The sequence below is a fragment of the Centroberyx affinis genome, unplaced genomic scaffold, assembly GCF_046629955.1.
Source record: "Centroberyx affinis isolate AG114_WGS23_722 - 3 ecotype Tasmania unplaced genomic scaffold, CSIRO-AGI_Caff_v1 ptg000024l_1, whole genome shotgun sequence".
NCBI classification, from domain to species: domain Eukaryota; kingdom Metazoa; phylum Chordata; class Actinopteri; order Beryciformes; family Berycidae; genus Centroberyx; species Centroberyx affinis.
In genome coordinates, this window is record NW_027278738.1 from 135,001 (window position 1) to 146,047 (window position 11,047).

Here is an 11,047-nt window from a genome sequence, read left to right on the forward strand (position 1 = left end):
TTTTTCCCATTTCTCGTTTGTGCCCCACAAAACCCGGCCAAGACATCATTCATTGCGTGGAAATTTTTAGTTGACTCACTGCAATCACTGTTGATTGTCTGTCTCCTGCCTCCCAGGCTGCAGGTCAGACAGCAAAAGGCAAGTCCAAAGTCCAGGAGGAGGGTGACCAGACGGACACCATGATGAGCATGATCTCCATGGCCTCGTCAGAAACCACGCTGGCAGGCCTGATGAGCCTCTCAGCCCCTCCCTCCTCGTCATCTTCCTCATCGACGGGCGAAAAGGACAGGGGTGCGTCTGGCAGCGCCCAGCCCTGGCATCCGGGCGGGAAAGGTCACGGCGGCTCTGAGCCGCAGCAGCCACCCAACAACGAGGTGCACGCCCCAGCCAAGGTGTCGCTGAGCGAGTACCGGGCCAAGAACGCCGACGTCCTGGCCGCCCAAAAGAGGAAGCTGGAGAACATGGAGGCCAGCGTAAAGAGGGACTACGCCAATGCTGCCCAGGCCCTCATCGGTCAGCAGCAGAGGAAGGAGAAGCACCATCACCAGCAGTCCGGCTCCCACTCCCACTCTGGCTCCTCCTCCTCTTCCGACGTAACCAACCCCTCGCCCATCATTCTCAAAATCCCCCTGGAGAAGGAGAGGCACGACCGCAGCTCCCTGAAGATGCGGTTCCCTCTGCCTGGGGGAGGTGGCAGCGGGCACAGCGGCAGCGGCAGCAGAGGGCAGGACCAGGATATTAAAGTTAGGATACGGGTGCCTGAGAAACAAAGGGGGAGTTCAGGAGAGGAGGGCAAGAGCAGGGACAAGCACCGGGAACGGTCTAACCACCACCACCACCATCACCACCACCACCATCATTCTTCCTCTAGTGGTGCCTCACTTTCCTCTTCACATAAACATTCATCTGGTTCCAGCGGAGTGGTAGGAAGCAGCAAAAAAGCCCCCGGCGACTCCTCTAGAACGAGCTCTTCGTCCTCTTCTTCCTCTTCCGCTTCTCGAAAGAGGACACACTCCCAGGACCCCACAGTAGGCTCGCACCCTCCCTCCAAAGTAAGCAAGTCTTCTAGGAACACCTACCAGCTCCCGTCCTTGTCTTCCTCCTCTGGGCACACTCTGGGGCACGGTCCTGACATCCTCCCCGCCCTGGGCCTTCCCCACCACCAAGGGAACTTCTCGCACTCCAAAGGGGACAAGACGGACACTAACGGACACAACGCAACAGGCGGAGGCCAGTCAAATGAGTACCAGGACACTTTTGAAATGCTAAACTCTCTGCTGAGTGCCCAGGGCGTCCAGCCGTCCCAGCCGCCCATGTTTGACTACCGATCCCAATATGGGGAGTACCGGTACAGTGGTGGCTCCAGGGGGAGCAACCCCCGGCCCCCGCCCCTGCCTTCGGAACCGCCTCCCCCGTTGCCGCCGTTACCCAAATGAGTTCCTTATCAGGGGATGCGTTATGTACATTGTACCTGCCATCACAAACATCATCCTTGTTACATAAAGCATTACACGATGATTTTTAGACTCCCTTTTAAATGTTTGTGATCATGTGTTGTGGGTTTCAGCTTGACAGCAGAGAAATGTACTTCTGACATAATTGAGTTTTCTTAACCTCTTTTTACAGATTTTTTTTTGATTTGGGGCAATAATGAGAGGCTTGAAAAGCTTGCAAAATAGAAAAAAATATTTACGGGAAAAAGTGTAAATAATATTTTTGATGTTATCGGTTTTGTATTGTAAACTCAAATGAAATGTGATGATGGGACCTGGCATTTTTGCCATCACTGTTTTGGAGGAAGTCAGACATTGTCTTGAAATCATGAGGAAGCTGAAACTTATTTGCATCACATATCACTTGTTAAGTCTTGCTAGCGATTGTCTTTTTATAATGTTTTTATAGTATATTATTTATTAATTGAATGCTTTCAAGGAGCACAGTCCCCTTTTTAAAAAAAGGTCTCCCCTCTACGCTGTGTCCTTTTTGGGCAGAGGGATATTTTTTCCTCAAGACTGTACTGGCTAGTTTGAGAATGCATGTCTCCAAAGCCATGTTTGAAATATTGTTTTACTACCGTAACCTCAGAAACAGGTGACAACGACCCCCTCCCCCCACCCCTCACAGTTTTGTTTTGTTTTTAATTATCTGCATTATTTGGTGAACTGTTGTAAAAAATATTGTAAAATGTTTAAAACAAACATATTTTTACATTTTGTTATGAAAATTACAAAAAAATGATGTAAATTAAGGAAGCTTGTACTTTTGTTTTTAGATTTTGAGTGTTGCAGTCATTGTTTTAAATGGTTGTAAAAAATGTCAATACTCAAATAATTACACTAATGGACAAAGTTCATACCAGGATGTTTGTCTATGATTCATAAAACATATCTAGAGGGTATGGCTACAATGAAGGAATTGCCAACATAAATATCCAACTACAGTGAAAGTATGAGGTGCTTCTGGCATGGAGTTTGTCCTGCAAATTCCTACTATTATTATTTTCTACATACTGATTAAACTTACTGATGAGTCGCCCCACAGCCATGCTGGAGATAAGAGCCCACACCATCACACAGCCGGCATCATGGAGGGAAGTCTTTATGCTGGTGTTTTCTTTTTGTTGACCATACCCAGCACATGGTATCCTACAAAGTATTCACCATACACATTCTCAAAGAATAATAATAGGCCAGTGTGTCTTTGGTTGTTTTGAACCAGTCATGCTGTGTGATTTCCTTTGCTGTCTGTTCTTATGGTAGTCTTTCATTTATGCATTTTTACGTGACATTATGCATCTCACATTATTATTCCTTTTTGGGGAAGATTTTAGATGTGTAAACCCCAATGTACACCTGTTAGTTCATGCCGGTTTGATTTAATGATGTTAAAACTGTCTTCTTACTCCATACTCGTTGCACCTGCAATCTAACTTGATGGATTTCCAGCTAGAGATTTTTGTCCAGTGAATTAATCCATCCATAAGCCAGGATCCATCAAAAATGTTTGCTTGTGCCCTTTGGTTGTGGAAACCACACGTGGTAAACAGGTTATTGACGTACCTCCACTAACATGAGAAGTATAATACTGCCTAATTCATTTGAATTAATGTTTAAAAAGTATTTGAGCTAAATTGTGTGAGAGGTGCTGTTCGTAGGCAGGAGAATCAGGTATCATCTGTACATTTGATTCATGTAAAGCTTTATATGGATTTGATTGTATGGTATCACTGCTCTTAACCTGCTGTGGATTGTGATATTTTTTTTCTCTTCCTTTTTTTTTTCAGTTTTTGAAATCAAGAAATTATTGCTTTAGGGGAAGTTCACAGTAATGCATTACAACAAATCAGCAAAACCATTGTAATATATTTTTAAGGTTCCCTTGATATATAAAATATTTGCTCAGATGACAGCTCTTTGCTCAGGCAGCAGAGGTTTAGAGATATGAGTTGATCCTTCAACTCTCCGTTGTCACTGAGAAACAGGTGAGAAACATTAAGTGCACTGAATATTTATCTCAGATTGCCTAAAATGCAATTGACTCAAAGTGTTACATTTATAATTGTTAGACTATTAGAATAGATGCACACTATATCATTACTATGTTTGAAAATGGTTTCTATTATGATTTGGACAAATCTTCCAACTTAAGTATTAATGAATTCTCCATAAATACGCTGTGAGACAAATTAAGGAAGTCATACTAAAGCTTTTTTGTCAGGAATTATTTCAAAATAAGCCTAGGTGTGAGGAAAATGGAAGATACTCATGCAACCTAACAATGCAAAATCACATAGCTACAGCTCTTATCAGCATCCAAGTTTCATATTTTATCACATCTTGATGTTTAGTGTTTTTAGTGACACTCAGGTCTGGAATTGAATCATTTTGGGATCTTGTTTCAGTTAAAAGGTTGTTATTTGTGAACACTGTTCTTTTGATATAATGTGGTCGCTTTAATCCCATGTCAATAAATATTTTAAGAAAATGCTCCTCAAATATGTTTATTTCTTTAAACGTCTTTATTGCAGTAGTATGAGAGTCACATCAAGACGTATAAAATCTTATCACTACATTGATTGACAACTTGATTGGCTACTAAAATGTTTTGAACGCTGGCGTTTCCACCAATGAAAACTCAGAGTGGGCGGGCTCAGATTGTCACTGCAGTGGCTGTGCTTAGGGAATGCGGGAAAAACGACGCAGTGTGCTTCAGGAGCTAGGCTTGGCCGGACGGCAGGGAAGAAGGTAAGCAGTTATCAACTGAAAACGATGAGAAATGTTCATTTTCTGACATTGACACATTTCGGTAATATCGAGAAAGACGACTGCGTGTCGCCACCAGTCAGTAAAACACTCTTCTTAGCGACGATTTGTGAAAATTAGCTGTTAGCTAATATTAGCAACTGCTAAACAAAGATGGCGACAACACAACCAACAGAGTAAGTTGCCGTGACGCAGTACAAAGAGGCGGGCCTCAGCCCAGTGGCGCCTGGTAAGATTTTGCCTGGACAGCGAGGTGCACCCCTACCACCATTACATTAATTAAAGTAACTTGTGTGCCAGTGTAATCAGGCGTAAGCAGCTTTGTCCAAGTTCATTGCTATTAACAATTTTAGCCTGTGACGAGGTTGATGAGTACCTAATCTGAAATATGCTACCTGACCTGTACGTCACCCATGCTTTGCTGCTACCTGCTTTTGTTGACGTTATCACCCTGTTTCATCCAGCTTGCATCAGCTGCTTCACACAGTGATTATTTGTGCGCTCCACTTTATGATTTAATTACCTTTTATCTCCATTTGCATCCTGCTTATATAAAATTGGGACACTGTAATATGCTCTCTGACCTTTGGAGTCACAGAACTTGTGCTGTTCTGACTGCAGAACTAGATGAGCCACGTGGCTTTGTGTAATGAGGGCAGGTGTTAATCCCTGGCCTAATGCTCTGCTTGCAATAATATACTTTGAGGGCTGCACAGATTTGGCCTTGATGTTTGTTTTTACATATAAACTGCAGTCAGTGTGGCTTTAGCCTGTCATATATCTCGCCCCTGGGCTCTGCAGATGGGAACTACTATATGCCAGCACAAGCAGCTGGCATATGGTGGGAAAACAGACAGGAAGAGCTATTTGTTCTATCCCCTGAATGTTTACTCAGTAGTGCTAACATATCTTTTAAACCCTTTGTTTTTTAGATTTGCAATGAACAGGATACGGATCCACGTTCTGCCGTCGAGCCGGGGCCGGGTGACCCAGACAGCCCGTCCCCAGGAGCCTCAGGCCTGCTCCTTCACCCAGAGACCGTGCTCTCAAGCTCGCCTGGACGGCCTGGAGTTCTGCATCAAACACATCCTGGAGGACAAGAACGCCCCCTACAAACAGTGCAGCTATGTCTCTACCAAGAACGGCAAGCGCTGCCCCAGCGCTGCTCCGAAGGTGGAGAAGAAAGATGGGTGGGTGGAAGTCAGAATTTATAATGGTTAGAAGAAACAGGTACATTGAGGTTTTAAAAGAATGTAAGTTTTAACCCATCTCTTACTGATTTAGATTTAGTTGAAATGTTGTGATCTTTGCTTTGTCCAAATACTGTCTCTCACATAATAGACAAACACATAGAGGTTAGGAGGCACACACACTAGATAGTCACAACAGAGCCAAGCAAATCAGAGCAGTGCAGCTTTCTGACCTGTCTCCATCTTCCATCCCCTTGTCTGTTCATCAGAGTGACGTTCTGTGCAGAGCATGCTCGAAGGAACGCCATGGCTCTGCGAGCTCAGATGAGAAAAGCGTCCCCCGGTCCGTCCCCAGAGGTGCTACTGTCTCAACTCAGTGGATACAGTCGTGCAGAAACGCACAGCCTTGACGGAGGCCGCAGTGAAGCTAGCCGCATTCTAGGTAAATGGTCTTGTTCAGCCTGGGAAATAAATTGTCGACAGTAGAGGGATCAGGATATTCTCTCTCGCACGGGGAAGCAATGTGGATAATTTGTCACCAGTTTTGTGTGCATTTATGCCTGGGAAAACTGATTGGCGTATTCTTATTTTGTGCTATATTCCACTGGGCAGATGAGGACAGTTGGAGTGAGGAGGAGCAGGGTCCCCTGGTGCTGGACCAGACATGGAGAGGAGACCCGGACAGTGAGGCTGACAGCATCGACAGCGATCACGAGGATCCCCTGAAGTACGCTGCCTTATCTGTCACATTTATTTTAGACAATTACATTTTTTCGGATAAACTAAACTTGGTCAGCTGTTATTATCAATGAGGACATTTATATTTTGTGGCATGGAAAAATTGATTGGGGTTTTTTCCTCTTGTGGTATATTCTACATCTAAAGTTGAACTCCAGTCTTGATTGCATAACTTAAGACATCTGTTATTACTCCAGTGCATTTCCTAATTTTCGATTTACCAGAGTTCATTATCTCAGATTCATAGATCCACTTTGTGACTGCAGGCTCAGACCTTCATCTATTTGCATGAAGCAAGCTCTGCATTGGCCTCAATCCAAGATTCTGTAGTCAGACTATGTGGAGCTTGACTGAAACGTTGGGCCAAGCTGTGAGATGACCTGTTTTGCTAATAGTTGCTAATTGTGATATTTTGTCCTGTGCTATTGCAGACATGCAGGAGTGTACACAGCAGAGGAGGTGGCGCTCATCACCCGAGAGAAGCTCATCAGGCTCCAGTCTCTCTATATCGACCAGTTCAAACGCCTGCAGCACCTGCTGAAGGAGAAGAAGCGCCGATACCTTCACAGCCGCAAGGTGGAGCACGAGACTCTAGGTAAAGAGACATTATTGGTTACTGATTTAGCATGTTCCACTTTGTTTAACTAGCTGATAACTGTTCCCCCTTTTGGATGTCATCCCTCTCCCTTTTCCCATTCACAAGGCCATGGCCCCACAGCCCTCAATGATGTCTGTGTTTGTTTATGTTAATGACAGGGAGCAGTCTGCTGACGGGGCCAGAGGGACTGTCCATGAAGGAGAGGGAGAACCTGAAGAAGCTCAAAGCCCTGCGTCGTTACCGTCGCCGGTACGGCGTGGAGGCCCTGCTGCACCGGCAGCTCAGGGAGAGGAGGCAGGCTGTCACAGAAGGAGCTCCTCAGGTGTGCCTCCATAGCAGCTGGTGGTCATTGAAACTTCACTCACTTGTGTTTCATTGATCATCAGCTTGAACTGTAGTGCCTGCAGTAGGCTCTTTCAGTATACTGAATATAAAATGACAAAGTTGGTAAATTATTCTCCAACATGAGTAAACTGGAAATGCCAGGATGGTCTTTATTGTTTCCATGTTTGTTAGAGTAGACATGGTAAACATTTTGATTTTGAAAATAGAAGAAAGCCCTGTCCAAAATGCTGTGTGACAGAAGTGATGGTAAAATTAACCAGTCACTCGACTGTGATACTGGACACATATCAGCATGTGAGCTTTAGCATGCTTTGAATGTAGAAGGTTGATGTTATCATCAAGCATGCTAATTTTCATACAATGGAACAGTCCACAGCACAGGGGATGGGGATATACTCTTGGGGTTGAGTTTGTACTCAACATCTTTTGAGCTCAGGACTTGGCACAATGGAATCTAGATGAATCTAGATTTGAAAACCCCCTCCCCAGCATACCAGGCAAACACTCAAAAGAAACCAAAGTGATTTTACCTAATGGTCATAGGTCTTTTCCTCCTGATCATTTTGTGGCATCCAAGAACTGCAGTCTCATGATTTTCTTTATGTGCTTAGTAAATCCTAGTTTTTAGGATGACTAAAGTGATAAATCGGCATCCTTTTGAAGCTTCAGTCAGGGTTATGCCGTGGTTAACTAATGAAATTTCTTGCCTTGATTTGTTGTTTTGACCTCATTTAACAAGGGTTTTCTCTGTTGTAGCCACACACAAGAACGATGTATGAGAAATGCATCTCCTTTGTGGAGGGCACCCGCTGCACCAATCCCTGCCTGCCTATGACCCGACACTGCATCGCACGTATCCTCAGTGATGTGTTTGAATAAACCTACAAGAGCGTTGTCCATTTTCATCCAAGAAACCACAGATGTGTCTTCTTGTTTGAAATGAAAGACAAATAGAACATGTTTGCCTTTGAACTTGCAAGTTGAAACTGAACTGTTTACCACTTAGTATTTATGGTCGTAACCTATTTTCACAGTTGAATTTCAAGCTATACTGGAAATGGAGATTATCTATTCTTTCGACGCTCCTTCACCTTTCTCACTTGACTCATATTCAACATGGCCCTGATCAAGATTGGCAGCTTGCAGTAGCTGTTGGTTTCAAACAGAGCCGACATCAAGTCCTTCCTGTGGTCTGTTGGTTTTCCCCAGAGTTACAAAGGGGATAATCAATTCAGTTGGAAGGGACAAAATCCCTTTCTTCACTTGAACCCCAAATCATTTAGTGCAGACACACCCTCAATCTCATGCTGTCCATGTTGTTTCGCTTACAACAGTGTTTACATTGTGGTTCGCTCTGTATCAGCTAAGAACAACAAAATGGCTGTTATTGCAAGTACTGAGTTTTGTATTGTAACTGCCAAGTTAGTTGGAAACTGATTAAACAGTGTTCAGAAAACAGTGTAACATTGTGAATGAGCCATACAAACCCTGCTAAATAGCGGTGCTCAGACAAAAAGCACAAACTCATTGTACGAAATCATTCAGCCCTATCATTTATACAGTCAAGCTTTTTGCAACTAAACAATAAGAAGCCTTATGTTGAGCAATAATTACAGTAAGCTTATTTGGATGGAGATAATTGTAGTACTTGCAATAATACTCAATTATTTGTGCAACTTGTACTATAATGCCATAAACATGAACCAGAATATCCCATGCTCAGCATTCTGTTTTACTTTTGAGACGGAAGTTGTTTCTCTCTCGCTATTTGATGACATTTATTTTGTGACGACATTGCTTTCTACATTGCTACATCTGGTCGTGGTCCTTGACAGTAAGACACTCAGACATCTACCAGGACAGCAATCAGGTGCTGTTCAAGATGTGTCCGGGCTTGAAGGATGTCCCGTGCGACCGCACCGTGCACATGGGCCAGTCTGAAGAGCCCCGCTGCCCGCTCCACCTCACCCTGCCTCCCCCCATGTACCAGCCTGAGCAGGAGCCTCCGCCGCAGGAGCAGCTCACCCCCGCAGCCAAAGACATGTACCTGAGTGCAGCGGAGCTTCAGCCCACAGAGAGCCTGCCGCTAGAGTTCAGTGATGTACGTTGGAATGCCCCCCCCCCCTTCCCCTGTATATGCGCCGTAATAATCTCACTTGACTGTAAGATACTTCAACCTTCAAACACTGCTGTAAAGGTTTACAAATCCTCATTCACCCTTTGTAGTTTGGTCCTCAGACTTAACGTTTTGGTCTGTAGCCTATAGCTGGCTTCCTTGTTTACTTTGTGGTTTGATTTTGATTCCTTTTTGAAGTGACTTTGAATTTTTCTGGCCAGTGGTGTTGTACTCCCAAGTCACACAGTTTCTCCAACTGTCTTGATGTCTGTTGATACACAAATGGTGCACAAGCACATCTCGTAGATCTACACATTAACCCCCCACTGACGCCTACATGTAGGGATGTGATTATAAATGCAAACAAGCAGGGAAATGCTCATTTCCCCTTGACACGAGACATGAGTAGGAGTTGTGTGTCCAGCAAACCTGATGCATGTCCTCCCCCTGTCACGTAGGACCTGGATGTGGAAGGGGACGGTATGCAGGGTCCCCCGTCCCCCCTGCAGTTTGACACGGCCCTGGCCTTGGAGGACCAGACCATCAGAGCCATTGCCGAGGCCCCCATGGACATCCTGACCGGAGAAGACCCGGACCAGGTCGACCTGGACGCCTCAGGACAGGAGCTGTCGGAAAGGGATGTGGACGCCATCATGGACGACCAGGTAAACTCGTCTTCGACATCCTGGATCTTTAAGTTAGCCAAAGCAGGATGTGCAATTTGCTTGCAAAGAAGTCAGATAAGCAAGTCATAATAGGAAACAATTATTTTGAGAGTGTTTACACATTCTTATATGTTGGGTAATGTGTTTGTCATGGTTGCAATTTCTACATATTTGTCATGTCGGAGTACGGACATTGACAAAGCATGCTTTTGGTTGAAAATTATAGCTTCAGACAAAGTGACAATGGTTGAGCGTCTGTACTACCAGCAGTAAAGTTACTGTCTTAACTCCTGTTCTTCCATCTAGGTTGTGTCGGAGGTGGTGGGAGGGGAAGAAGACGCCACTGAGAATTCACTCCAAGACATGGACACTGCTGCAGTGGATGCTCCTAGATGAGAAGCTCAACCTCTGCTCCCTTATCTAAAGAACAACATGTTTAATTTCCACAGACTGATGTTGAGTCGACCTTACAGCCGAGCTGGATCTACAGTGTAGATCGCCTTCAGAGGGATGATTATCATATCCAAGCCTTTTCAGACCATTGCCATTAGACTGTTAGAATATTCATTCATTCATTCATTCATTCATTGTAATTCTAATTGTCATCTTGGGTGTATTTATTTAATGTTTCCATTGTCAGTCCAGTTTTAATTGCCTTACAGTTATTTGTTCCTAGCCACCTTCTCGCTAGTTTCTCACTCTTGCGTCAGTTTGTCCAGTTTGTCTGTTAATAAAAGATGGTGCGCCCTTCTCATCTCTTTTGTGTGAATGTTCAATAAGCCATCCATAAATAAACTATTTTATGATACATTTGTTGAACTCTCTTATTGGTCAAGGAGTGCTTTGTAATGATATACTGCTTACAAGAGATTTATGGTGCAAGCAGAATTATTTTTGGTCTGCAGAGAATATTTAGACTTAGATTTAGATTCAGAAAACCACATATACGGGCAAGTTTTCTTTTTTTTTAATGTAAGTATAGCCTATGGTGAAGTTATGTTTGGCAGCATGGGATACAGCCTCCCAGAAAAAAAATTGGGGCGGGTAATGCAATTTCATGCAATGACATCACTTTTCCTCCTCAACCCAAACACCAAACGCTGAGGGAGAGAAAGAAAGAGCGGTTGCTGCAG

General features: G+C 44.1%; 2 protein-coding genes and 1 non-coding gene across 4 annotated transcripts in view; all 3 read left to right on the plus strand.

The window, feature by feature from the left end:
- The window catches only part of ccnt1 (cyclin T1), a 7,662-nt gene extending 3,699 nt beyond the window's left edge, over positions 1 to 3,963 (plus strand). For both annotated transcript variants that reach the window (XM_071547123.1, XM_071547049.1), the window contains exon 9: positions 117 to 3,963. In XM_071547123.1, the coding sequence (XP_071403224.1) occupies positions 117 to 1,436 (1,320 nt within the window). In that variant the 3' untranslated portion in view covers positions 1,437 to 3,963. The remainder of the gene's footprint in view (positions 1 to 116) is intronic.
- Positions 3,964 to 4,198: 235 nt separating this feature from the next.
- kansl2 (KAT8 regulatory NSL complex subunit 2) lies at positions 4,199 to 10,695 on the plus strand. The gene is made up of 10 exons (XM_071513348.1): positions 4,199 to 4,244; positions 5,195 to 5,452; positions 5,722 to 5,894; positions 6,065 to 6,179; positions 6,622 to 6,785; positions 6,947 to 7,110; positions 7,890 to 7,986; positions 8,981 to 9,234; positions 9,708 to 9,914; positions 10,221 to 10,695. Exons 2-10 carry the CDS (start codon positions 5,202 to 5,204, stop codon positions 10,308 to 10,310), a joined length of 1,515 nt encoding a protein of 504 aa, XP_071369449.1. The 5' UTR covers positions 4,199 to 4,244; positions 5,195 to 5,201; the 3' UTR covers positions 10,311 to 10,695.
- LOC139640841 (small nucleolar RNA SNORA2/SNORA34 family) lies at positions 8,250 to 8,383 on the plus strand. Its single transcript, XR_011694954.1, has one exon. It is a non-coding gene; the product is annotated as a small nucleolar RNA SNORA2/SNORA34 family (small nucleolar RNA).
- Positions 10,696 to 11,047: the final 352 nt, after the last annotated feature.

What these genes read in the sequence shown, in the direction of transcription:
- kansl2 (XM_071513348.1), top strand. Translation starts at nt 5,202, where the DNA reads ATGAACAGGATACGGATCCACGTTCTGCCGTCGAGCCGGGGCCGGGTG. An exon ending in AAGGTGGAGAAGAAAGATGG is followed by an intron (nt 5,453 to 5,721) that starts GTGGGTGGAAGT and finishes TCTGTTCATCAG; the next exon opens with AGTGACGTTCTGTGCAGAGC. An exon ending in GGTGGAGCACGAGACTCTAG is followed by an intron (nt 6,786 to 6,946) that starts GTAAAGAGACAT and finishes TGTTAATGACAG; the next exon opens with GGAGCAGTCTGCTGACGGGG.